Raw genomic sequence first — 27258 nt, forward strand, 5'->3', positions numbered from 1 at the left:
AGATGAAGATTTGACTCTTTTCTGCTCATTTGCATACGGTGTGGGACCACTGAAAAACGGAATACTAAAGCTACAGAGCTTACTTAGAACATATTTATAGCTTAGATGACAATGATTTTTCACCCGCTTTCACCAGGTATTGCTGGCTTTATAGCTAAAATGCTGGTGACAGGTTCCCTTTAAACTATTTAAGTTTCTAGACCACCTTTTCTCTTAGTGAATCGCTCATTTTATTTTTCTTTTATACAGGTTTTTCCCAGCAGACCACACAGAATGGAGAAGGGGAAGACCAAGATTTCCAGAAAGATATTGAACCTCACCCTGGAGATCCTGTACCTGCTGACCGGAGAGGTGAGGATTCTGGGAAATATGTCACATGACATCACTCTTCTCTATTAATAACACAGGGACATGACTGGAGAGGTGAGGATTCTGGGAATGATGTCACATGACATCACTCTTCTCTATTAATAACACAGGGACATGACTGGAGAGGTGAGGATTCTGGGAAATATGTCACATGACATCCCTCTTCTCTATTAATAACACAGGGACTTGACTGGAGAGGTGAGGATTCTGGGAATGTCACATGACATCACTCCTCTCTATTAATAACACAGAACATGACTGGAGAGGGGAGGATTCTGGGACTGATGTCACATGACCTCACTCTTTATTAATAACAGGGACATGAATAGAGAGGAGAGGATTCTGGGAATGATATCACATGACATCACTCTTCTCTATTAATAACACAGGGACATGACTGGAGAAGAGGGGATTATGGGAAATTGGTCACATGACATCACTCTTCTCTATTAATAACACAGGGACATGACCGGAGAGGGGAGGATTCTGGGAATTATGTCACATGACATCACTCTTCTCTGTTAATAACACGGGGACATGACCGGAGAGGTGAGGATTCTGGGAAATATGTCACATGACATCACTTTTCTCTATTAATAACACAGGGACATGACTGGAGAGCTGAGGACTCCTGGGAATGTAGGTTGTGATGGTGTATTATGTGTGATTTATTGTCATCCCTCAGCAGAGAGGAATGATTCTGTAATCTGGTACCACAGGTCGTGTCTCCAGCCTATGGACAATCAGATGAGTCAGAGGTGCAGCCACAAGACAGTCCTCATTGTCCAGTCCCCACAGGGGATCACCCGGAGGCAGCACCATCACTCAGCTAGTGTGCAGACCAGCAAATCAAGCAGATCCAATTATCTCCCCCACTGTGTTCTCATCCTGGGATATATAAGGGCTGGTCTTTGGGAGGATGGGGGTTCTGGATTTAGACCTTCAGGAGAGCTGAAGCTGAGGGCGGCGCTCGTCGGAGTTTCCTGTGATTACCTGATTTTGTGGACTGTGCGCTGTCCCTGTGTGGAAGGCGACCTGGTCTGTCAGCACTGGATGCAATAAATCCTGTTAGAGTTGCCCTGTTGTCACTGGCTCTGTTGATCGTGTATTAACCTAATGAACCCCATGACAACTGGTGTCAGAAGTGGGATCAACAGAGCCCAGCCCCATGGAGAACCACCAAGCGAATGAGTACTGGAACTGGACCGTACTTAGTCTCCAAGAACGAGCCTGAGAACTTGGACTGAACTACCAGGGACTGTCTAAAGAGCCATTAATTGATCTACTGGTGAGTGCTAGCAGGTGACCTCCTCCCAGATGGCTAATGGACATGCTCCGGAGACACTGGCTCTTACCACTAAAAGCCAATGGTTGGTGTGGTACGAGGAGGAAATGGCGGATCTGGGACCAGTCGTTACTCTGGAGTATCAGCTGGAAGCTGCTCACATGGCAAAACAGAAAAGCTGCAATGGAGGCTGAAAGAGGGCAGAATAATACCTGGGGTGAGAACCGGAGAATCCAGGAACCTTTACGGGTCTCCTAGAAGGAATTCAAGACGTTTAATGTGGTAACTGGGGCTGTGGAAGGGTTTTTCCAGGACTTTGAACAGCAGTGTTCCCTGCTGGATGTACCCACCTCTAATTGGATCCGTGTTTTAGTGGAACTCCTTGAAGGTGGAGCCGCAGAAGCATACCGGACCCTAGACCCTAATGGTGGTGCTTCCTGATGACCCCCTGTGGAGACTGCACAATGGGGATGCTTTATGTCTTGTGGCTGCACCTCTGACTCATCTGATTGTCCATAGGCTGGAGACACGACCTGTGGTACCTGATTACAGAGTCATTCCTCTCTGCTGAAGGCTCACAATAAATCACACATAATGCACCATCACATATATACTAATAATTTAAGTTCTCTCGCCATACACAGGATTACACGCTAGTGAAGACTTCCGGTGACCATGTGATCTCCAGCACCCGTCGCCGTATGTCCGAAGGATGGAGCAGGACCCAGAACCCCATCTTGGATCCTCTACCTCATTTACTAACACTTGAGAAATACAATGAGCAGAAAATTCTGGACTTCACCCACAAAATTATTGAGCTGCTGACGGGGGAGGTGAGCCCTGCCGGGAATGCTGGGACATTATATAATAACACAAGGTATAATGTGTCTGGATGATGATTGTATCATTGTGTGTCAGGTTCCTATAAGAAGCCAGAATGTTGCCTCTGACCTAGAGGGCATTTTCTACAGGCAGACCTGGGGGCCTTTATTAATCCCCCTGGCTGCCATAGAAACCACCAACACCTTGCGATCTTATTGCCGGTGTGAGGAGAGAGGGAGCTTTCGCCCCCTCTCCAAAGCGTCTCAGATGTGGCGCTCGCTATTGAGCACCACATCTGAGGAGTTAAACGGGCAAGTTTGATACTGATATCGATCTAACCTGTTAGAGCAGGTATGCCCCCAGCCCTCATATACCTCTGGTAGCCGAGAGCAGGGAGATTTAAAGGGAATGTGTCGCTAGAAATTTTATTTTATTTTTTCAGTTAAACAATTAGTATTTGAGTAATTACACATTGTTTTAATTTTTTTCACAAGTCAGGAAATATTATAAATTAGATTCTAATTTATAACATTTCCATGTGCTGGCCACTAGAGGGAGCATTTCCCAAAATTGCACCATGGTCAATGTGGTAAAGCAACCTCATTGATTTATGCTGCAAATACACATACAGAGATGAAAAAAAAATGGCAGTCCCCATAGAGAAGTAAAAGCTTGAAAACCGTAAAAATTAGAACATGACAACACTAATAAATAAATTTTTTGTTTTATATTTTATTAAAAGCAATATAATAAAAAACATGACACCTTCCCTTTAACGGCTCCCTGCTCGGTTTATTTATTCCGATGCGGCACCGTGAAAAGGCGTACTAACGGTCACTAACGGGTTAAGGCAGACCACCTGCCTAAAGCTGATGTTTTTAACGTGCTGTTTGCAGCCTATGTCCACCTTCATGTAAATTTGTGTCAAACAGGAATATTTTTTAATAAAATTTACAATTGATCCTAAAGTTCAAATACAAGCAGAGGTTTAGGCTCAAACATGATGAAAAAAGAATAGATCAAGGTGTGAAAAGTTCATATATACCACAAGCATTTACATCCACAAGAGCTTGCGCTCCCCAAAACGCTGAAATTTCGCAACCACCTACACACAACTTTGCATCAGTGATTATAAGCAGAAATTTTACGGAATTTAAATGGTCACTGAAATGCGTACCCAAAGCAGTCCCCTTATGCAAACAATGTACTCTGCAAGCAACTTTTAAGACGTGAGGAATTCATACACACCACACGTTCACAGGTGCGTGTGTTAAAGGAACGGCAAAACAGCAGGAATGCGCCAACCAATTTTTGCACGCAAATTAAATTGGTTAATAACTTTCCGTCCACCTGTATGAGCTGTAATAACCCTAATAACGAGTACCTAAACCTAGTATAATGCCTTCACTAATACTTTTTTGGGGATTTTCTTTCAGTGTGTGAAAATTTCTATCCGTCAAATGTATAAGGGTGCGTTCACACGTTGCGGTCAAATCGCTCACGTTTTTGCAAAATGGCTCAGCATTTTGCAGGGATTTCGCAGTAATTTGGGGCAAACTTTAAGCACTACTCGCAAACGTACTCTAAGGTTCCTTTCGAGTCATCGTCACTATTGCTATGACTAGCGTGTAATAGGTATCACTAGGGAAGCGGTCAGCAGATTTTACGATAAAGATTGTTTACGGACAGCAAAGGGACAGTGTGAAATAGATCAAATGTATTGAGGTTTGTGTGTGCTGCGAGTATTTCGTACGGCTTATTTTATGGTACGATCCGGACGCTGGTAAGCCTCTCTGTCGTGGAGTGCTTAAACAGCCTTATTAGACGCAGAGGAGTTTTGAGAGAGGAAGAAAAAGAGAAGGCACCCCCCCCCCCTCCATATGTGACAATTTGAGAGCAAGTATGATTAATTAGGGGGGTTAAAATATGAACAAAAGTCCATGTTACTCCTCCTGCTTGGGTCATCTGAATTCATACAAGGACAGGAGTAAGATCACAGATCCTCCTTCTGTCCCTGTATGTCGCCTACGGCGAACTTTCCCTTCTGCTCTTTAGAAAGGCTGAAGTGAGAACGGAAGTGTATGCAGCTTTTACTTCAACCTGCTGTAGCTCAGGCTAGATCACGACTTAAACAAGCCTGGGATTGTGCATGTAGCTAGAGCCTTTAGTCGCAAGGACAGGAGGAGTGCATTGAGTTTAATTAACCCTGAACGCAAATGCGGCCTTTAAAATGACATGTTCTATTTTTGATTTATTGCGGTCAGGTCTCCGGCCAATGCTATGTGCCTTATACTATCCGCAATTGCTGCTACTATACGGACACAAACCCACGGTCTTGTAAATGGGGCTTTAGATTGTGATTGCGTTGTTTTTCTTAGTAGAGACGTTTTATTATTCTGTTTTCAGACCCTTGAAATGTTTTTTGCTGTACTTTCTGTTGAATGTTACGTTGTTTTTTTGGTAGGAAGATCTGCTTGATATTAAAGTTAAAGTTATAGAAGATGAAGAAGAAGAGACGTACATGATGGGTGATCCGCAGTGTAAGGAGGAGGAGATTCCAATAGAGATCAGTCCTGGTGAGTAATAAACATTACAAGAATCTCTTATTTTCCACTCTCCTCGGTCAGTACGGACTTAATAAGGAGAATGCGGAGTCTGAACTGTTGGGTGTTTCTCACTTCTCTCCGCTCAGGAGTCTCGTCTCAGTAGAGGACATTTCATACAGAAGTACTGGTGTTTCTCATGTATCTACCTCTAGTCTTGCTTGATAACTCCCCCCATGAGCCAGGCTGGGGAGCCCCTGAATATCAATGACTCCCGGTATAGCAGACCTGGGGCCTGTACCTGTAATACTACATTTTCTCTGCAGCAGAACTTAAGCTGTCCAACAGGCTGGCGAAAATACTAAAAAGGGTTTGTTCTCGGAAAATAACCCCTTTTAAGCTTAGCTGTGTTTGCCCGAGTTCAGTGTAGGGATGCACGATGCATCGAAACATCGATATTGTTTTGATACCGTGCATCCCCAAACTGTTCTATACTGTTATTTCATGTATTTCGATACTTAGCTGTGCAGCCGCACAGCTCAGTATAGTAACACATGAATGTATGAGAGCGGGGCTGCGGCCGCACAGCTCAGTATAGTAACACATGAATGTATGAGAGCGGGGCTGCGGTCGCACAGCTCAGTATAGTAACACATGAATGTATGAGAGCAGGGGCTGCGGCCGCACGGCTCAGTATAGTAATACATGAACGTATGAGAGCGGGGCTGCGGCCGCACGGCTCAGTATAGTAACACATGAATGTGTGAGAGCAGGGGCTGCGGCCGCACGGCTCAGTATAGTAACACATGAATGTATGAAAGCGGGGCTGCGGCCGCACGGCTCAGTATAGTAACACATAAATGCATGAGAGCGGGGCTGCGGCCGCACGGCTCAGTATAGTAACACATGAATGCATGAGAGCGGGGCTGCGGCCGCACGGCTCAGTATAGTAACACATGAATGCATGAGAGCGGGGCTGCGGCCGCACGGCTCAGTATAGTAACACATGAATGTATGAGAGCGGGGCCGCGGCCGCACGGCTCAGTATAGTAACACATGAATGTATGAGAGCGGGGCTGCTGCTGTGTAATGGTCATTGCCCCGCTCCAGAGTCCTGAGAAGTGCGCGCGCGGTCAGCATGAGGTGATGCGACCAGCACTGCACCAATGAGCGACGGGACATGGTGGGGGCACTTCCAAACACCCCATGTTCTGTCTTCCGTGCCTGAACCACTGCCGGCCGCTTCACCTCATGCTGATAGCGTGCGCACTTATTGTTAGGAGCGGGGCAATGGCTGTATTACACAACCGCAGCCCCGCTCTAACGGTGGAGATCAGAGAAACCATCTCCGCCACTATTCCCCTGAATGCTGAGATCAAAGTGGTCTGCAGCATTCAGGGGAAAATGAGAAGTGGGAATCCCTGAGACTCTATCGAGGGCCATACCATGTATGGGCAAACAGCCCCGGGTCCATTGAAGGACCCCAGGACTGTCTGAACATATTTACTTTTAGGGCATACTTGGGTAACAACTGCTTGTGTACTATCCGTATACAGGCTAATGTGCTGGCATATAGATATAGATATACACCAGTACATTGAAGTTTAAAAGTAAAAAATAAAATAAAGGTTAAATTTAAAAAACACATTACAATAAAGATTAAAATAAGTCTTGATACATAAAATACACATTCTGTATCATCGCGACCGTAATAACACATTTATATAGTAATTTATGTTTACGCGGTTATAAAATAAAAAACTGCTTTCTCTCACTTGAGGCGCCAGGTGCGATGATGAATTTTGAACCCCCATGTGCCGCACATTAATGGTAAGTAACCCCATCATGTACCTCCCACATTAACCCAATGTTGTCCATTATGACTCAGGTACATGATGGGGTTAATCACTATTAATGTGAGGCACACGAAGGTTCAAAACTCCTCATCGCACCTCGCGCCTCACATCAGAAAACGGAAGAACTTTGTTTTGTTATTGTTGGCAAAGTGTTGTTTTCGTATCGAGTATCGCAATACTACACAAAGTATCGGCACCGAAGTCCAAATTCTGGTATCGTGGCATCCCGAGTTCAGTGAGGTCAATGGTCTCTTTTTTTTCCTTCCCTCTGCTGGTTTATAGAAGTGCCCATCAGATGCCTACTGGTCCAGCACACCGACTCCGCAGAACAGTAGAGCATTAGCTCTTTATTTGTGTTTCCTGACGTATCCGACCGACTCCGTGGATGTCCCAGGTCGGTGCCGTATACCTCAACACTCAGGGTATGTTCACACGCTTAACAAAAAACGGCTGTAAAATACGGAGCTGATTTAAAGGGAAAACCGCCTGTGATTGACAACCTTATGCATCAGGCGTTTTCTGAGGTGTTTTTTACTGCCATTTTTGGAGCTGTTTTTCTATCGAGACAATGAGAAACGGCTCAAGTAGTTACATTCACTTTTTTTTTTTTTTAGCGTTTTTTTTACGCGCTGTTTATAAAAAATAAATATATATATATATATAACGCCCCATGGGAGCAGAATGCAGTTTTTACCATTGAAATCAATGGATAGATGCTTGGAGGCATTCAGCCCCCATTTTGCGGGGCGTTTAGGGCCCGAAAAATGGCTAAAAATAGTCCGGGTGAACATACCCTTATCTAGTTGGTCCTCAATGTTAAAAACAAAACACAGAAGAGTATTTAGACCTTGTTACCTTCCTACCGCCAAGAGGAGCATCTTGAATATGTGACTGGGCAGATGGAAGTATTCCTTCGACTCCGGTGTCGACTCAGCTACTGCAACTTCTTTCATTGATGGATTAATACACAGGGTGCTTGTCCAAAAGGATCCAGGACTGGAGCTACCGTCAAGTGATGTAGGCAATCCGAGTTCAAATCATTTAGGAAGTCAACAACTTTTTTGTTTTTTTTGTCTTTAGATTTATAAAGCATTTCGAGGCGAAATCCTTTATTAGATAAAATTAGTCAAATGTGCAGAACTCTCAGAGATTGGTTTAAAAAAGACAAAAATAAAAAAATGGCAAAGAAAAAAGAAACTTGCAAGTAGGAGGTTCTAGGTGGGGACCAGATAAGAGGGCAGGAACAATCAAGGATGAATTCTAAAATGCAGTAAGCTACGTGAAATGACTCTACCTGCGCTCTACTCGCAGGTGACGGTTGTATAATACAGACGCCACCCGGCTCTAACAGCTGGAATCGGAGATAACTTACGTTTAACCCCTTAGATGCCGTGGTTTTTGCAGACCGTGGCATCTAAGTGGTTAGAGAGGAGGTAGATCCGTCTGTCAAACTATCGGCTCCATGAGACACAATCGTGGGGTCTCATTGGGTTGTCCTAATGAAGGCCCCCAGATCTACCATTTAGTAGAGGCGTTGCGCTATAAAAGCATAATGCAGAGGCATTGCAGTGCGATCGGGCTCAGACGTTCAAGTACCCTATTGGGACTAAAAAAATGTAAATAAAATGTTTCGAAATATAAATAAAGAGAATAAACACCAAACAAAAACAACTTTTTGCCAATGAAAAATACTTTTATGTAAGAAAATATTAAGAAAAAGTACACTTAATTGGTATCGACGCATCCAGAACGACCCGAACTATAAAATTGTCATTTGACCCGCACTGTGAATGTTGTAAAAATAAAATCAATGCCAGAATTTCAGGTTTTTCGCTGCACAACACTGAACAAAAATATCAAAAAGCGTGTGTAACCCAACCTGGTAGCAATAAAAATGTCAACTCATCCTCCAAAAATCTGGCTATCACACAGCTCCGTCGACGGAAAAATAGAACCATTATGGCTCTCAGAATACGGCGACAAAAAAAAACATTTTTTTAAATTTTTTTTGCGGTTTTTATTGTGCAAAAATCGTAAAACCCTTAACCCCTTCGGGCCGAAGCCATTTTTAGATTTTTGATTTTAGTTTTTCACTCCCCGCGTTCCAAGAGCCATAACGGTTTTTCTTTTTCTGTCAATATACTGGTGTGAGGGCTTCTTTTTTGCGGGAGGAGTTGTAGTTTCTATTGCTACCATTTATAGTTCCATATAATGTACTGGGAAACTGAAAAAAAAATCTTTGCGGGCTGAAGTTGGAAAAAACTGAGATTCCACAATTGTTTTTTGGGTTTCGTTTTTACGGCTTTCACCATTATGTAAAAACGACAACTTATCTTTATTCTGCGGCTCAATACGATTGCGGTGATGCTAAATTGATATTGTTTCTATTATATTTTACTACTTTTATTTCACCACATTCCGAGACAGAATGTTTTTTTATTTTTTCACCTATAGCGGTGTGAGGGCTTATTTTTTGCAGGACGAGCTGTAGTTTTTATCAGTACCATCTTTTGGTACGTAGAACTGTTTGATCACTTTTTATTACTTTTTTTTTTTTTAGAGCGAAGGTGACCAAAAATTTGTGATTTTGGCGTTTTACATTTTTTTTTTTTTACGGCGTTCACTGTACGCGTTAAATAACACTATTGTAATAGTTCAGACTTTTACGGACGCAGTGATGCCAATTATGTTTACTTTTTTATTTTTTACATTACTTTAGGGGGGAATTATTATTATTATTTTTTTACTTTTAGTAATTATGTTTTTCACACACTTTATTAGCCCCCCAAGGGGACTCGAACCGGTGATCTAACGTATTGCAGTATATCGTCATTTTTATAGGCAGGGCTTAGCAGAGGCAGAGTGAAGGCAGCCATGGGTGCCTTCATTAGGCCCCTGGGCTGCAATAATAACAGTCGTCACCCCCCGATCTCACTCCGGGGGGGGGGGGGGGCAATGAGCTGTCGGAGGGGGCTGCCCTCTTTTCAACACCTCAGATGCTGCGGTCGCTATTGACCACAGCATTTGAGGGGTTAAACAGCCAAGAAAAGGGTGATCGCTGCTGCCGGCTGTTAGTCCTGGGTGTTCGCTGTAAAATACAGCCGACACCCGCAGCATATGGAGCGCGCTCAGGGTGTGAGCATGCTCCAAACATCACCCCCTGCACCCGGACGTAAATAGCACGCCAGGCTGCGCGAATGGGTTAAACTGTATAAGTTTAGTATCCACATAATCGTACTGACCCCCAGAATAAAGTGAACATGTTATTTATAGTGCTCGGTGAATGTCGTAAAAACAAAATCCATAAGACCATGGTGTAATTGCTGTTTTTGTTTTGTTTTTTTTCTACCCGTTCCATTTTTTTTTTATAGATGTTATACAATACTTTACATCTACCCCAAAATGGTACAGCTAAAAAAATATAACTCCACCTGCAAAAAACAAGACCATGTGCTAAGTCGAAGGAAAAATGAAAGTTACGGCTCTTGAAATGCGACAATGAAAAACGGAAAAAATTGTGGTGTCCTGAAGGCCAATATAGGCTTGTGTCCTTAAGCGGTTAAAAAGAACATGATGCTGGTAAATGACACTTCATTGAAGGGTTCTATAGTATTTGATGGGGTATTATGGGTTCTACACAATTTTGCTTCAGTCATCTTGTCCTTCGTTTGTTTGCTTAGTCCTCTCATTCGCCTCGTTTTGTCCAGGAGATCAATTTCTTTCTACTATTCTCTCCACTAGCGCTAATATCTGCTCACTCGGGATACTGGGGATTCACACCATGGACAGCTGATGTTCTTAATTCTACTAGTTGTTCCTTGTTTAGCATTTTTCTTTTTATGGCCCAGACAAGTTCTTCTAAACTGGCCTGGAGTCCGGCAGTGGCCCAGTCTTCGTATTCACTCTTTAGGCTTGTATCTATAACTGGGCAACAAGGCTGCTGTTTTTTTTAAAAATTTAAGATCACTTTTAGCTAACCGCTCTTGTACGCGACCGCGATCGGGCCATGAAAAACGGTCCGTGTGTCACCCGGATTTTCCCGCCCGACCGCGGTACAGGTGAACGGGACTTTTGGCATCATAGAGATTTCTAATGCTAGGAGTCACTGCCTCCCCACAGAACTTCTGTTTTGTTCGGTATAATTTTGCAGGAGGCTTAAATCCCTTATCTATATCCAAGTGTTATATGGTTAAATAGTTTATAAGGTTAAAAAAGACACCGGTCCATCAAGTTCAACCTATAATCCTACTGTGTTAATCCAGAGCAAGGCAGAGCCCCCATGAGGTTATTGCCAATTGATTCGTTAGCGGAAAAATGTCTCTGACTCCATCTGGCAATCAGAAAAAAATCCCTGGATCAACGTCCCATCCCTAGAATCTAGGACTCATAACCTGTAATATTCTATTTTTCAAGAAAGGCATTAAGGCCCTTCATGAACTTGCCCAATGAATCAACCATCGCAACATCCTGTGGCAGAGAGTTCCATAGTGTCACTGCTCTTACAGTGAAGAATCCCCGTCTGTGATGGTGAAACCTTCTTTCCTCGACGTAGAGGTCGCCCCCTTGTCCTTGTTACAGGCCTAGGTGTAAAAAGATCATTAGAAAAATCTCTAATGTCCAGTTATATATTTGTACATTGTTAGATCGCCCCTAAACTGAATAGCCCCAAGTTTGATCACTCAACTGCAATCCACCCACTCCCTCTATTACCTTGGTTGCCCTTCTCTGCGCATGTTCAGCTATGTCCTTCTTATACACAGGTGCTCAAAACTGTACACCATATTCCATATATGGTCTGACTAGGGATGTCACGATACCAGAATTTGGACTTCGATACCGATACTTCGTTTAGTATTGAGATTTCGATACCAATTCGATACTTTGCCAACAGTAATGAAAAAAAAAGTTCTTCCGTTTTCTGATGTGGGGCACAAGGTACGAAGATTAATTTAACCTCCATGTTCCTCACATTAATAGTAATTAACCCTGTCATGTTTCTCAGTCATAATGGGTTAATGTGTGAGGTACATGATGGGGTTAATTACTATTAATGTGAGGCACATGGAGGTTAAATTCATCATCACACCACATGCCCCACAATAAGTGATAGAAAGCAGTTTTTATTGTATTTTTTTACAGCGTACACATCATAAATGACGCAAAAAAATTGTTGTGAAGGTTATTACGGCCGCGCCAATACTGAATGTGTATATTTTATGTATTGAGACTTCTTTTAATGTTTATTGTAAAAAAGGTGTATGCGTGTTTTTTATTTTTTTTATTTAACATTACTTTGTTTTTACTTTATTTTTACACTTTAATGTACTGGCATATGTCTATATCCCAGTACATTAGACTGTACTGATAGTACACAGGCAGTTGTTAGGACATACCGAAGTATTCCCTAACAGGAAATATGGTAGGACAGCCCTGGGGTCCTTCAATGGACCCTGGGCTGTCTGCCCATATATGGTATGTCCCTCAATCGCATCACAGGGGGTTGTGATGCAATCCAAGGGGCATCCCCCCCTTCTCATTTTCCTCTTGAATGCTGCAGTCAGCTTTTATGGCAGCATTCACGGGAATAGCAGCAGAGATGAGATGTTTCTCTGGTCTCCGCCGTTATAGAGCAGGGCTGCGGCTGTGTAATAGTCATTGCCCCGCTCCTGACAGGAAGATGCGGCCGGCGCTGTAACTAATGAGCGGCGGCGTAGGTACTGAGGACAAAACGTGGGGAGTTTTTTGTAGTGCCACCGCTCATTAGTTTAGCGCTGGCCGCATCGCATCATCCTGACGGCGCGCACTTGTCAGGAGCGGGGCAATGACTGTATTACACAGCCTCAGCCCCACTCTCATACATTCATGTGTTACTATACTGAGCTGTGCGGCCGCGCAGCTAAGTATCGAAATACATGAAATAACGGTATCGAACAGTTTGGGGATGCAAAGTATCGAAGTTTCGATGCATCGTGCATCCCTAGGTCTGACTAGTGATTTGTATAGAGGTAAAACTATGTTCTTGTCATAAGCATCTAGGCCTCTTTTGATCTGCCTTGGCAGCAGCTGCCTGACACTGGTTGCTAAAAGTTAAATTTACTGTAAATTTATGACTCTTACTGATACTTCTCTCGAGCAGCTCGGAGTTCTTCTGCAGAATTTGTCTGTTTTGCTTCGGTCTCTGAAGCTAATCCTGGAAGGACTCCATAATGTTGAGATCAGAGCAATGTAGAGGCCACAACTGCTCTTAAAGAATTTTATGTTCTACTTTTACCTGATGATGCCTCTCTGGTTCCTCCAGTCATTTGCACAGTCCGCAGGTCTCTATTCAATGTGGTGGAACGGCATAAATGTGTAGCTGACAAACCTGAAGCGATTACATATAGAGGAAAGGATTTTTTCAAAGCATTCCAGCTGTGTATCCGAGTACTAGAAAGGTGGGACTATAAAGTGATCTATACATGCACATACATTGCGTTTACCTATATGGTGTGGATATATAGTATACATGTAGTATTTACTCATTTATAAAATTATCACATATTACAAACCCACATCTTCAATTTATATGATGTGTTCAGGAAAAAGGAATTCTTATTTCCATGCATTAATAACAGTAATTCTGTTTTCGGGATATAAAAAAAACAAATTTTGTATTTTGTATTTTCAGCAGATGAACACAGCAAGGCCTTAGAGGGACATCATAAAGATATCATACAAGATTCTCCAAGGGCAAGTCCCACTGAGCAAAATGTACATTCAGGACTTCACTTTGCCGATCTGCCATTCGATATCCCTGACGAGGGATGTTCTCATAAATCGCATATTGTTCCACAAAACGCAAGTCTGTGTTCTGAATTTGAATCGTGTTTTACACAGGAAGTAGATCATCTTAGTCCTGAAAAAACGAGTACAGTGGAAAAGTCTTTTCTTTGTCCTGAATGTCGCCAGTGCTTTGTCCAACACGCTAATCTAATAGTACACCGAAGAATTCATAAGGGAAGACTCGATAGACGGGGCAGCACATCTGTTAAAAAGCTATGCTCGTGCTCCCAGTGCGGAAAAAGTTTTACCAAGAAATCTCTTCTCATCGAACATCAGAGAACTCACACAGGGGAGAAGCCATTTCCATGCACACAATGTGGGAAATGTTTTACCAAGAAGTCAAATCTTGTAAAACATTGGAGAATCCACACGGGTGAAAAGCCGTTTTTATGTTCTGAATGCGGGAGATGTTTTACAAACAAATCCGATCTTGTTAAACATCACAGAATTCACACAGGTGAGAAGCCATATTCCTGTTCAGCATGCAAGAAATGTTTTACCCAGAAGTCAGGACTTATCGAACATCAGAAAATTCACACCGGGGAGAAGCCGTTTTCATGTTCAGAATGCGGGAAATGCTTTACCCATAAATCAGGTCTTATTGACCATCAAAGAAGCCATACAGGGGAGAGGCCATTTGCATGTACAGAATGTGGGAAATGTTTTACTCGGAAATCGTTTCTTTTTAAACATAAAAGAGGTCACTCAGGGGAGAAACCATATCCCTGTTCAGATTGCGGGAAATCTTTTGCCAAGAAGTCGAATCTTGTTCAGCATCAGAGAATTCACACAGGGGAGAAACCATTTTCATGTTTGGAATGTGGGAAAAGTTTTACCCAGAAGTCTGCTCTTGTTGAGCATCAAAGAATTCATAGAGGGGATAAGCCGTTTATATGTTCGGAGTGTGGGAAATGTTTTACCCAGAAATCTTATCTCATTAGACATCAGAGAACTCACATAGTGAAGAAGCCGTCCTTATGATCGCAAGATACAGTCGGGTCCAAAAGTATTTGGACAATGACACAGTTTTAATAATGTGGCCTTTGACATCACTACAATGGGGTTGACCCAAAGTAATGAATGTCGTAAGTGTAAACTTTCCGATTTAATTCGAGGGGTTTAAAAAACCTTAACCCTTTAGGAATTACACCCTTTTTTTACATAGTCTCCCCAGGCTCAAAAGTAATTGGACAAACTAACATGATTATAAATATTAGGATTATTTTTAATACTTGGTTGCAAATCCTTTGTAGTCAATGACTGAAGTCTGGAACCCATGGACGTCACTCAATTTTAATTTTCCTCATCCTTGAAATGCTTTGCAGCCCTTTACTGTAGCTGCCTTCAGTTGCTCCTTGTTTATGGCTTTTTCTGCCTTCAGTTTTGTCTTTAATAAGTGAAAAGCGGGCACAATCAGGTTGAGGTCAGCTGACTGACTTGGCCTTTGAAGAATATTCAATTTGTTTGACTTCACAAGCTTTTGCAGTATCATTTATGCTGATCTTATAGTTAATACAAGTCTATGGAGAGGGAGGAGGGGAGCAGGAAGAGACAGACACCCTTTGTACTTAGTCTACGGTCAATAGATGCCTTCATGAATCTATGACAATGATAGGCCGACCTCCTCGAGAGTGGTGTTGACTGGATGTTGTGAAGGAATGAATTCTACGCTCATCCTCTTTGGTTGTTTTCCTTGGTCTTCCAAGTATTTTGGCGCTCCTTCACTTGCATTGACATCTCTTTGGACCACAAGTTGAGAGTTCCCATGAACCGCTACCAAATGTAAATTCAGCACCAGACTTGTTATATCCTTAATTTGTCATTAAAAAAAGGGCACATGTCACACCGACATAAAATTGCTTTAGTCAATTGTCCACATACGTTTGAGCCTGTGAAAATGGGGGGGGGGGAGACGGGAGACTATGTAAAAAGAAAAATGGCTGCGATTCCTTAACCGTTAATGCAATTTATTTTGTTATACGCCTTGAATTAAAACAAAGTCTAGACTTTAACCCCTTAAGGACGCAGCCTAGTTTGGGCATTAAAGGAACAGTGTTATCACAAATAATTTTTTTATATGTTAAAGATGTTAGTGCTTTAATAAAAACATTTATATTCATTTGTGTGTTTGTGTTTTACTGTTTCTTATTTTTACACTTTTTCTTCCCTATGGGGGCTGCCATTTTTTGTTCCATTTCTGTGTGTGTCGATTAACGACACACACAGACATGGAATACGGCAGCCACAGTCCCATAGGGACTGCGAACGGCTCCCGTCCCATTGACTGCCGTGTACGGCGTCTGTGTGGGAACTGCGCATGCGCCGCTCCCACACAGTCCTATTCGAAATTGGCGCCATCCGGCGCCATTTTCCTGTGGACCGGAAGTCGCGGCCGGGCAGTAATATTACTACTTCCGGTCGCGGCTTCCGGACTTGTGCACATGGAACAGCGGCAGCAAATGGAGCGGACGGGCCGGAGGGAGCCGCGGCGGCAGGAGCAGGTAAGAGATTTCAATGTATGTTAGTGTTTGTGTGTGTTTACTACTGTATGTAAACCTACTACACTGTGGGTTACCTCAAAAAATGGCGACACACAGTGTAGGAGGTTAAACCTTTCAAACCCCTCGTTTATCCCGGCACTAGCCAGGATAAAGGAGGGGGGGATGCTGAGAGCTCACTAGAGCGAGGGCTTTTAACCCAATGTTGCAATGCTGCAATTTTGGGAACTAGCTCCATCTAGTGACCAAAAATGGGTAGTATTATAAATTAGAAATAATTTATAATATTTCCTGACTCGTGAAAAAAATAAAAAAAATTTGAACAATGTTTAATCACCCACACACTAAATGTTTAATTTTTTAAAAAAAAACATGTTTTTCTGGCAACACATTCCCTTTAAGGCTCAGAGCCCATTTTTCAAATCTGACATATTTCACTTTATGTGGTAATAACGTCGGAATGCTTAAACCTATCCAAGCGATTCTGAGATTGTTTTCTCGTGACACTTTGGGCTTCATGTTCGTGGTAAAATTTGGTCGATATATTCAGTCTTTATTTGTGAAAAATTGCAAAATTTAGAGAAAATTTACAAAAAATAGCATTTTTCAGAATTTAAATGCATCTGCTTGAAAAACAGACGGTTATACCACCCAAAATAGTTACTAGTTCACATTTCCCATATGTCTACTTAAGATTGGCATCGTTTTTTGAACATTATTTTATTTTTCTTGGACGTTGCAAGGCTTAGAACATAAACAGCAATTTCTCATATTCTTAAGAAAATTTCAAAAGCCTTTTTTTTTGAAGGTACCGGTTCAGTTCTGAAGTGGATTTGAGGGGCCTATGTATTAGAAACCCCCATAAAACACCCCATAAAACACCCCATTTTAAAAACTAGACCCCTCAAAGTATTCAAAACAGCATATAGAAAGTTTTTTAACCCTTCAGGCATTTCACAGGAATTAAAGCAAAGTGGAAATTTGCAAATTTCATTTTTTCTGCTGAATTTGAAATTTATTAAATTTTTTTTCTGTAACACAGAAGGTTTTACCAGAGAAATACTACTAAATATGTATTGTCCAAATTCTGCAGTTTTTAGAAATGTCCCACATGTGACTCTAGTGTTCTCGTGGACTAAAACACAAGCCCTAGAAGCAAAGAAGCACCTTTTTTATTAGAATATATTTTAGGCAGCATGCCAGGTTTGAAGAGGTGTTGAGGTATCAAAACAATGGAAACCCACCAGAAGTGACCCCATTTTGGAAATTACACCCCTCAAGGAATTCATTTATGGTTTTTGTTATCATTTTGACTGCACAGTTTTTTCACAGCACGTATTTGAATTGGGCTGTGAAATGAAAAAAATGATATTTTTTCCAATAAGATGTCATTTTTGATCAAAATTTCTTATTTTCACAGGGAACAAAATACCCCATTTTGTTGCCCAATTTGTCCTTAGTGCGGCAATACCCCATTTGTGGTGATAAACTGCCGTTTGGGCCCATGGGAGGGCTCAGAAGGAAAGGAGCGCTATGTGTTTGTTGGAGTCCAGATTTTGCTGGATTGGTTTTCGGGTGCCATGTCGCATTTACAGAGCCCCAGAGGTATCAAAGCAATGGAAACCCACCAGAAGTGACCCCATTTTGGAAACTACACCCCTCAAGGAATTCATTTATGGTTTTTGTTATCATTTTGACCGCACAGTTTTTTTACAGCACCTATTTGAATTGGGCTGTGAAATGAAAAAAATGATATTTTTTCCAATAAGATGTCATTTTTGATCAAAATTTCTTATTTTCACAAGGAACAACATACCCCATTTTGTTGCCCAATTTGTCCTTAGTGCGGCAATACCCCATTTGTGGTGATAAACTGCCGTTTGGGCCCATGGGAGGGCTCAGAAGGAAAGGACCACCATTTGGCCTACTGGAGCTTTTCTGGTGCTAAGTCATGTATGCAGAAGCCCCTGAGGTACCAGTAGAGTTGAAACCCCCGAGAAGTGACCCCATTTTAAAAACTACACCTCTTAAGACATTCATCTAGAGGTGTAGTGAGCATTTTGACCCCACAGGTACTGTGTAAAAGATAATGCGCAGCAGATGGTGCAGAGTGAGATTTGCAATTTTATATATATATATATATATATATATATATATATATATATGGCATGTCAGTGTCCGATATAGTGTGCCCAGCATGCGCCACCGGAGATATACACGACTTAAATTGTAATGTGGGTTCTCCTGGGTACGGCAATAACCTACATGTGGCTGTTATCAGCTGCCTGGGCACACAGCAGGGCTCAGAAGGGAAAGATGAGGGGGGTAAGCTGTGCGGAGTGCATCAGGGTAAATTAAAAATCAAGGGATGTATTATACATTTTAAAACAATCTTTTATACAGAGCCCTGGTTTTTCGGGACACGTGTCACATTGGTATATTGTGTTCTTCCTTATCCCCCTCTTATAGCAGACTCTGCACCTCTTTTGACTCTTTCCCTTTCCACCGGTTTGGGGAACTTCTCTTGGAAAGTGTTGCCCTGGTACGATGCGTGTGGCCTCGCTTCCAGAAGTACTGGGTGCCCCCCCTTCCTGGTCCCTAAAGATTAGATCTTGAAATTCCAGGAAAGTTCCCCTCTGGCCTGCACATCGACGTAGCACGTACGCATTGTACAAAGCCATCTGTAGGATGTGCCCGGCCAGCTTCTTATACCACACCGCATGGCGCTTCAGGACTTGATTTGACAAGTCCTTCCCTCCCATGTACCTATTGTAGTCCAGGATGCAGTCTGGTTTGGGGGTGGCCTTTCCTTCATATATCCTAAACCTGTAGGTATACCCTGATGCACTCTCGCACAGCTTATACATCTTCACGCCATACCTTGCCCTCTTACCCGGCAGGTACTGGCGGAATTGAACCCTCGCTTTAAAATGTACCAGGCACTCATCAATAGAAATACACTTCTCGGGGGTGTATACTTGGGAAAACCGGGCACTGAAACGGTCTAATAGGGGTCTCCGTTTATACAAACGGTCAAAATGGGGTCATCTCGGGGTGGGCACGACTCATTATCAGTATAATGTAAGAAGCGAAGTATTGCCTCATTTATTTATTTTTTTAGGTTCCAGTTCAGTTCTGAAGTTGCTTTGAGGGGCCCATATATTAGAAACCCCTATCAAACACCCCATTTTAGAAACTAGACCCCTCAAAGTATTCACAACAGCATTTAGAAAGTTTATGAACCCTTTAGGTGTTTCACAGAAATTTAGAGCAAAGTAGAGGTGACATTTACTTTTTTTTTTTTGTCAGAAAATCCTCTTTATACCATTTTTTTTATAACACAAAAGGATTTATCAGAGAAACGCAACTTAATACGTATTGCCCAGATTCTGCAGTTTAGAGAAATATCCCACATGTGGCCCTAGTGCGGTAATGGACTGAAGCACCGGCCTCCGAAGCAAAGGAGAACCTAGTGGATTTTGAGCCCTCTTTTTTATTAGGCACCATGTCTGGTTTGAAGAGGTCTTGTGGTGCCAAAACAGTGGAAAACCCCCAAAAGTGACCCCAATTTGGAAACTAGAGACCTTGATGAATCCACTGTAGTTTTCTTGGGGTGCATGCGACTTTTTGATCAGTTTTTATTCTATTTTTATGTGGCGCTGTGACTAAAAAACCGCAATTCTACTATTGTTTTTTTGTTCTATTTTTTTCACAGCGTTCACCGTGCGCTATAAATGACATATTCACTTTATTCTGCGGGGCGATACGATTACGGCGATACCAGATGTTTATAGTTTTTTTTAAATGTCTTATGGCGTTTGCACAATAAAATACTTGTTGTAATAAATCATTCACTTTTTGTGTTACCTTATTCTAAGAGCCATAACGTTTTTATTTTTCCTTCAAAAAAGCCGTGCGAGGACTTATTTTTTGCGTAACGAACTGTAGTTTCGATCAGGACCATTTTTCGGTACATGCGACTTTTTGATCTCTTTTTATTCCATTTTTTGGGAGGTGAAGTGACCAAACAATTGTGATTGTGGTGCGGTTTATTATTTATTTTTTTTACGGCGTTCACCGCGCGGGATAAATAACGAAATAATTTTGTAGTTCAGGCCGTTACGGACGCGGCGATACCAATTATGTATAGTTTATTTGTATATTTATTTATTTATTTTAATAATAAAGACTGACAATGGAAAAAGGGGGATTTTTACTTTTATTACTTTTAAAACTTTTATTTTCTTATTTTTACACAACTTTTTTTAACTTTTTTTTTACTTTTTTACTTTGTCCCATTAGGGGACTTGAGGGCAGGAGGTCCTGATCGCTATTCTAATACACTGCACTACATGCGTAGTGCAGTGTATTAGAACTGTCAGCAAGCATAGTGGGTCCTGACTCTGTCAGGACCCACTAGGCTTCCGTCTATGGCATAGCCGTACGCCATTTTTTGGTGTCCGGTTGCCATAGTCACCATCGCCGGCCGCTATCGTGTAGCAGGCCGGCGATGGCGGATTAACCCCTAAGAAGCCGCGATCGCTATTGAACGCGGCTTCTGAGGGGTTAAATCTGCGGGGACCACCGCGATCGGTCCCGGCACATTGAGCAGTGATAGTCTGCTGTCGGAAACAGCAGCTATCACAGCTCATGCACGCGCCCCGCGCGAACGGCGCCGTGTTTACTCCATGACATACTATTATGTCATGGAGCGCGAACGATGCACTTACCATGACATAATAGTATGTCCTGGAGCGTTAAGGGGTTAAAAGAGGACTCTGGCAAATTTTATTGCCATAGTCTAGTCGTTTTATTTGTTTCTTCCAAGCTCCGTTGCATCAAACCAATTTGAACTCTCATTATGATCAGCTATATAATGTCATCTCCGTCTGGCCACCAAAATAGACCATGCTCTCGTGCAGACAGGAGGTCATTTTCTTCTGTCAACTACAGGATTACATAGTCACTTCTATCCCTACTGGCAACTCTGAGAACCCTCCACCCTCCTTGTTCCTCTGTATGTCTTCTATGCATATAGTGCTGCTGAAAAGATGATTTCTGCCCTATATAAGGGAGCAGGAGTGCAGTGATATAATAGATGAGTCCCTACAATGATTAGCGAAAGAGTTATAAGCCCTCCCTAACTTTCACCGACTGTCTATACTATCTGTATACACTATATAAGGCAGAATCTAAAGTGGCACATAAACTAAAACAAGTATACACAAGGCACCCACACAAAAGCCTCTACATTTTTCCTCTATAATAACCTATCTCACACTATAAAGGCAGCAACTAAAAATAATTGTAATCGGTAGTGTTCAGTTTTGGATGAACATTGCAGGATAGAGCGTCGCTATCTCTTATGCAACAGAGTAGTGGAAAAATAGCGCTGGACTGGTAACGAGGCTCAATTTTGTTTTTCTTACCTTTTTAATTTTGAACACCCTGGACTCCGTAACAGGATTATTTAGCTGTGTAGCAAAACCAGGATTTATCTGGAGTTTCTCCATTATTCAGTCAAAAGTGACTGTCATGTTTGACTTCCGTCAACAAAGCCGAGTTCAGTAAGCCAAATATTCCTGCGTTCCCTGAGAGGTGCTCGTCCGAGTTCTCGCTTTTACTGAGGACATTATTACAGTGTTTTAGCTGTTGTATTGTGTGACCCACGAAGACCACATTAATTTACATTTTTATAATAAACTGAAGAATGGCAAATGCAGTTTTGGTTTTGTGGTCATTCCATGAAAATGTTAATTCAAATATGGCGGACAGGCATCGATTTGGTGACTATTAGGTGATGCTCTTTGAGATTTTTTAAAGTCAATGCTACTCTTGCTCACATATTTGTTTGACAGGATGATGGCTGGGTACTGTATCGGATAATAAGGAATGCCATTAGTCCCAGATATCTCATTGGTTACTCATTATACCTGCTATACGATTTGAGGCTTTTCCTATCCAGTCCTTAGGCCTCTCGCAGACGACGGTGTTCGGTTCGTGATATACGGACCGTATGTCGGCCGCATTTCCCGGACCAAACAACGTTCAGGGAGCCGGGCTCCCTAGTTACGTATGATGCTGTGAGTCGCCGCCTCCCCGCAGAAATACTGTCCCGAACTGAAAACCTGTTTCAGTACGGGACTGTATTCCCACGGGGAGGCAGGGACACCAGCTTCATACTTAAGTATGATGCTAGGAGCCCGGCTCCCTGAACTGTGTTCGCTCCAGGAAATGTGGTCTGTATATCATGGACCGAACATGGTCGTGTGCATGAGACCTTCGATGTAGAGCTCTAATGGTGATCTGGCACAGGCGTGTGGACAAAGGTGGGCGTTTTATATCTCTATCCTTGACCTAACATGGGGAAAACTGATGCATTCATCAGCATGCATTGGACTCTCAACATTACTCGAGACATTGTTTGTGGTGGAATAAAGACACACACTAATCTAGGGATGTCGTTTGGGATGGGTAGAAGGGGTTGGCTAGTGTGGTGGCATGGAGGAGTAAAGTAAGGATCTTTGTTGAATATGTAAGATTTTTTACTGTGAATCTGGATCCCCTGTTTGGATCAGATCATTATCAGATGAACTTCAAGCGCAAAGAGGACAAAAAAATGATCACTCGTTCAACTTCGAATAAAAAAGCTCTACCTTATCTATGTCCCAGAAAATCTGCAGTCAAGACTTCTTTCTACCACGAGATTCATGTGGCAAGCTGTGTCTACATTATGTAGCAAAATCTCCCCTTTTTTCTTTTTTACTATAATCTATTTAGTTTGTTTGCAATGTAAATGTTGGGCTACTTTTGGCTTATTTTTTAGTTCGCCTTTGCTTGGATTTGTACTTGACCTGACTACTCTGCAGGAGAGGCATTAGACTCTAAGGGTATGTTCACACGTAGTTTTTTCAGCTGTTTTTTGGGCCGTAAACTTATCGCAAAACGGCTGAAAAATCGGAAGCAGAACGCCTCCAAACATCTGCCCATTGATTTCAATGGGAAATACGGCGGTCTGTTCCGACGGGTCGGTTTTTTACGCGGTCGGTTTTAAAAAAGTGCATGTCAGTTCTTGGGGTGTTTTTGGAGCCGTTTTTCATTGACTCTATAGAAAAACAGCTCTAAAAACGGCCTTGAAAACCGCTCCGTATTTTCAGACGTTCTTGAGTTTGTGTGTGCACATACCCGAACACTATTACAGACCTCCAGATCAGATCCCTTAACCCCTTAATGACCGGGCCTGAAAAGGTCTTAATAACCAGCTACATTTTTATTTATTTTTTTTACAGTTTTTACCTCTGCATTTCAGCAGTGACGGACCGTGGCGATCTAAGGGTTAAACTGCTGGGGTCTGAATGTTTTCCAACCCAAGCTGTATTCAGCAAGCTCCTCTAAGATCAGGAGCCGTTAGTTATAGCTCCTGCTTAGAGGATGAGCGCTCATCGGCCTCTTCTACGACGCTGCCAAAAGACGTCACTGTAGACTAAGCACATGCGCCGCCTGCCGTCAAAGGACAGTGGATGGTCGTTAAGGGGTTAAACAAACACAGACTCCATTTTAAATCCCTGTAAAGATACAGACCCAATACTAAACCCCTCTAAACAAATACAGAAACCAAAAACTAGACCCCCTAAACTACTACAGACCCCAGACTAGAATTCGCAAATACTCAGCTGCGCTGCCCGGGAGTGAAGAGGACTGCAGGAACTAGGACCGTGTTTTGCAACGGTGTTCTGGTGTTTCTGGTTACAATGGCATCTGACACGAGTGGGAGGGATATATTCGGCAGCAATTAAGCAGTCCGTTCTTGAAGTTGATGTTGGAAACAGAAAAGGATGTAAGGATCTGAGCAACTTTGACACGGGCCAAATTGTGATGACTAGACTGCAACTAGACTGACGTAACGACTGAGCCAAAATATATTTGACTGAAATTTGTAATGAAGCACAGTAGAAGGAAGTCGGCACCACTCTCAATCTTCACAGCATGGAACAGGCAGATAGATGCAAGTGGAGTCAGGGTTTCCTCATTTAAGCAAACTTCGGGCGGTGCTCAGCATAAAAACAGACGATCTTGTAGTATAATATGAATGAGAGAAATGAAAATGCGGCACTCACACGTTTGCAAATCTTCTTAACTTTCTTGTCAGAAGAAGCGCGATCTCCAGCACGAAACAGGCTGTAACCTACAACTAGCTGTCCTCCCTTGCTAAGATGACACAATAAAGTTAAGATTTGCAAACGGGTGAGTGCCGCATTTTCATTTTTCTCATTCATATGAAATTTGTAATGGGTGTGTCAACCGATACCCGCCCTACGGTGATTTATCCCGATCCAAATCCTGTTTTATCGATAAATCGAGGGAGGAATAACACACAGACGCTGCAGGTGTGCTCAGAATACTCTTCTGAGGTTTATTGCCAAACTCCATTACAATATCATTCAGAAGGGGTGTCGGCTTGAGGTTAACCAATCAGAGAGAATGTGACAATATTTCAAATTCAGCCAATTACAGACACGATACATTTCAGATACATCATTATAATTCTTCATACATCAGGTTTGCAGGTGACTTATCTCTCTTGGCAAGAATATAATATATTGTTCTTTTAAGATGGGGGAGATATACTCATGTGAATGTGTCTCCCCTTCTCATCTCACTCCCTGTTCCTTCTTTCCAAGCCTCGTATGGGAGCCAAGGTCAAGGATTAAACACGCAATTTTGTCTTAAAGGAGCAATGACTTTTTCTTCAATACAAGAGAAACAAGATGAAGACTCCAGACAAGATGGCCGCTGCACAAAATGAAATCATTTAAACGTTCTTTTAATCACTTTCACAATCTCCAAAATGGTCGGTCTTGTGGGGTGTTCCCAGTTCGGAGTGGTGATTACCTACCAAAAGTGGTACAAAGAAGGACAACTAGCGATGGGGCCATAGGTGCCCAAGGTTTATTGATGTGCATGTGCCATTTATAAAACTGGTGTGTTCTTATATTCCCAAGAGTCCTTTGGGCCCCCGCAGACGCTACCCCCTATAGCTGCACCACTGCCTTACATGGAACAGGGCCATATTATGGCACGCATATACGTCTATAGGGCCATACTCTACCACTTTTATGCCTCCTGATTTCATATGGAGGCATCAAGTTTTTTTGTCTGGTTGGATTCCATGTGAATGAAAAAATTGTGCATTAAGACGCCATATTACATAGGACCCCATATTACAACTACCCTATATTTCTTTAGTACGGCCCTGTAAGTTGGCACCATATGGTGCTACATCATGTGCCAATGACGACGTGTGCCTCCATATAGGCTCCAACAGAGTTGGGTGCATGAGTCTTAAGGCCGAGTGTTACAAGACAGGGATGGTAAGCCGGTTTAGAACTGGCAAAACCACTCTGTCGAGAAAGTTGGAATCTGTTCGGTCACTGAAGCACATTATAAATGTACAACGTTCATGAAGAGATCGAGTTGAGGACGAGTTAATGTTTCCTTTTGGTTTCTATAACAGTCACGCATGACTGCACAGTTGCAGCTGGTGAATTGTTGTTTTGCCCTGGCAATAGATCCCTGGGCACAGACATTTAATGTTAATTAGGTAGAAGGGAAGCAACGGATCCTATATCGGTATGAGTCTTACGTGTTATTTTACGCGCAGGTCCTTTTATCCTTTATTATCCACCAAGCTCCCACAATGTTAGCAGTGAACGGAGCCACCACTCACAGCTATGAAGCTTTAACCAGCGATACGACCCCTACTGCTCCACCTTACGGTCTTCCACAATATCATGTTCCTCCCGCTCCTCCTGAATATAATGCTCCACCCGATCCCCAGATGTGGAAAGTCCCTACGGTGGCTCCACAATGGAGCTTTGCTGCTGTCATCCCTCAAATTACAGAATCGTCGGCCTTTTACCAAATCTTTCTAAAGAGCAAACCCAAGGTTCTTGGGGTAAGTATTGGAGATTTTTTACATTTTTGTACCGACCCATAGCAACCAATCATGAATCTGCTTTACTCCTCAATTCAGCAATAATTGATCAAATATTAGTTTGTTTTGTTTAGCCCCATTCGGACTGCACTAGCTTCTAGCCACCACCTTTAAACATTACTTCTCAATACATACTGTAAGGGCTCATTCACCCGAACTGGTGTCAAATCGGCTGTGAAAACTGACATTTTTCATTGCCAATTTGCATCCGTGAGGGGTCCGATTTCATAAATTCCTCATAAGTCTATTGAGGGAGTCGTGAAAACGGGCAAAAATAGGACATGTCCTATTTTTCATGGGCCGCCCACACGGTTTGTTAAAAGAAACGGCCGTGTGAACAGCCCCATAGACGTCCGCTGATTTTAATGCAGCCGTGTGACGGCCGTTAAAAAAACGGCTGTCACATGGTCGAGTATGCCGTTCATGGGAACAAACCTCTTAGCCAAACAACATACAGGGGTGGGCACAAAATAAATAGGTCAAAAGCTTGCTATACAGTCAGCTACCGAAAAGTACTCATGAATCATTCCGGGTCAACATTATAAGCACAGGGTATACACCACTAGGGGGGAAAAAGAGACTGGCAGAGGTTTAAATATGGTGCTCTTTATTCAGAGTGGCATCTCTGGAGTCTGAAAGGAGAGACCACGCAATGTATGTATGAGAACGGTATGTGCCTCCCACCATTGGTGCTTTCTCTCTTCAATCAGCCGATTACCTCCACAGGAAAGGATTAATTTAAGTCGACGTGGCATAATTAGAAAGGCTGAAAAAAAGGGTTCCATACTACACATCAAACGCTTTTTTAGAATTTGGTATTTAGTGAATATGAAGATTTTGATGTGGTTTTTGACTCTGCTTTTTTTTGGTCTCCCAATAAATTCAATGGAATACTCGACATGTTAAATGCAGCAAGAATTAACAAAGTTGTTTTTTTTATTTTTTATTTTTTCGTTTTATTACACGTGTAAATAAAAAGGCGCCGTATGCACTAACGCCATGTTTTGTCATTCACGTCAATAAGGAACTTTAGTCAGACATTTTTTTAATGCGTATTGTGGCACTTAAA

At 42.4% G+C, this 27258-nt stretch overlaps 2 protein-coding genes across 3 annotated transcripts in view; both read left to right on the forward strand.

Annotated features, from left to right (window-relative positions):
• The first annotated feature begins 255 nt into the window (after positions 1-255).
• LOC142729649 (uncharacterized) lies at positions 256-15816 on the forward strand. Of its 2 annotated transcripts, none has more exons than XM_075849287.1 (4): positions 256-351; positions 2299-2487; positions 4941-5052; positions 13543-15816. In XM_075849287.1, the coding sequence occupies exons 1-4, from the start codon at positions 274-276 to the stop codon at positions 14676-14678; spliced, it is 1515 nt and encodes a 504-aa protein (XP_075705402.1). In that variant the 5' UTR covers positions 256-273; the 3' UTR covers positions 14679-15816. The 2 variants fall into 2 exon arrangements, with proteins under 2 accessions (XP_075705402.1, XP_075705403.1); XM_075849288.1 differs by having other exon boundaries at positions 13546-15816.
• Positions 15817-25892: 10076 nt separating this feature from the next.
• The window catches only part of LOC142729651 (membrane-spanning 4-domains subfamily A member 4D-like), a 31411-nt gene continuing 30045 nt past the window's right edge, over positions 25893-27258 (forward strand). The window contains exon 1 of the mRNA XM_075849291.1: positions 25893-26150. Coding sequence (XP_075705406.1) covers positions 25893-26150 — 258 coding nt within the window. The remainder of the gene's footprint in view (positions 26151-27258) is intronic.

The sequence above is a fragment of the Rhinoderma darwinii genome, unplaced genomic scaffold (genome assembly GCF_050947455.1).
Source record: "Rhinoderma darwinii isolate aRhiDar2 unplaced genomic scaffold, aRhiDar2.hap1 Scaffold_730, whole genome shotgun sequence".
In the NCBI taxonomy this organism is placed as follows: Eukaryota; Metazoa; Chordata; class Amphibia; order Anura; family Rhinodermatidae; genus Rhinoderma; species Rhinoderma darwinii.

Excerpts from the sequence above, each read along its gene's own strand:
- LOC142729649 (XM_075849287.1), top strand. The coding sequence starts at position 274 with ATGGAGAAGGGGAAGACCAAGATTTCCAGAAAGATATTGAACCTCACC. Across the intron at positions 352-2,298 it reads TGTACCTGCTGACCGGAGAG|GATTACACGCTAGTGAAGAC; the intron begins GTGAGGATTCTG and ends CGCCATACACAG. Across the intron at positions 5,053-13,542 it reads TCCAATAGAGATCAGTCCTG|CAGATGAACACAGCAAGGCC; the intron begins GTGAGTAATAAA and ends TTGTATTTTCAG.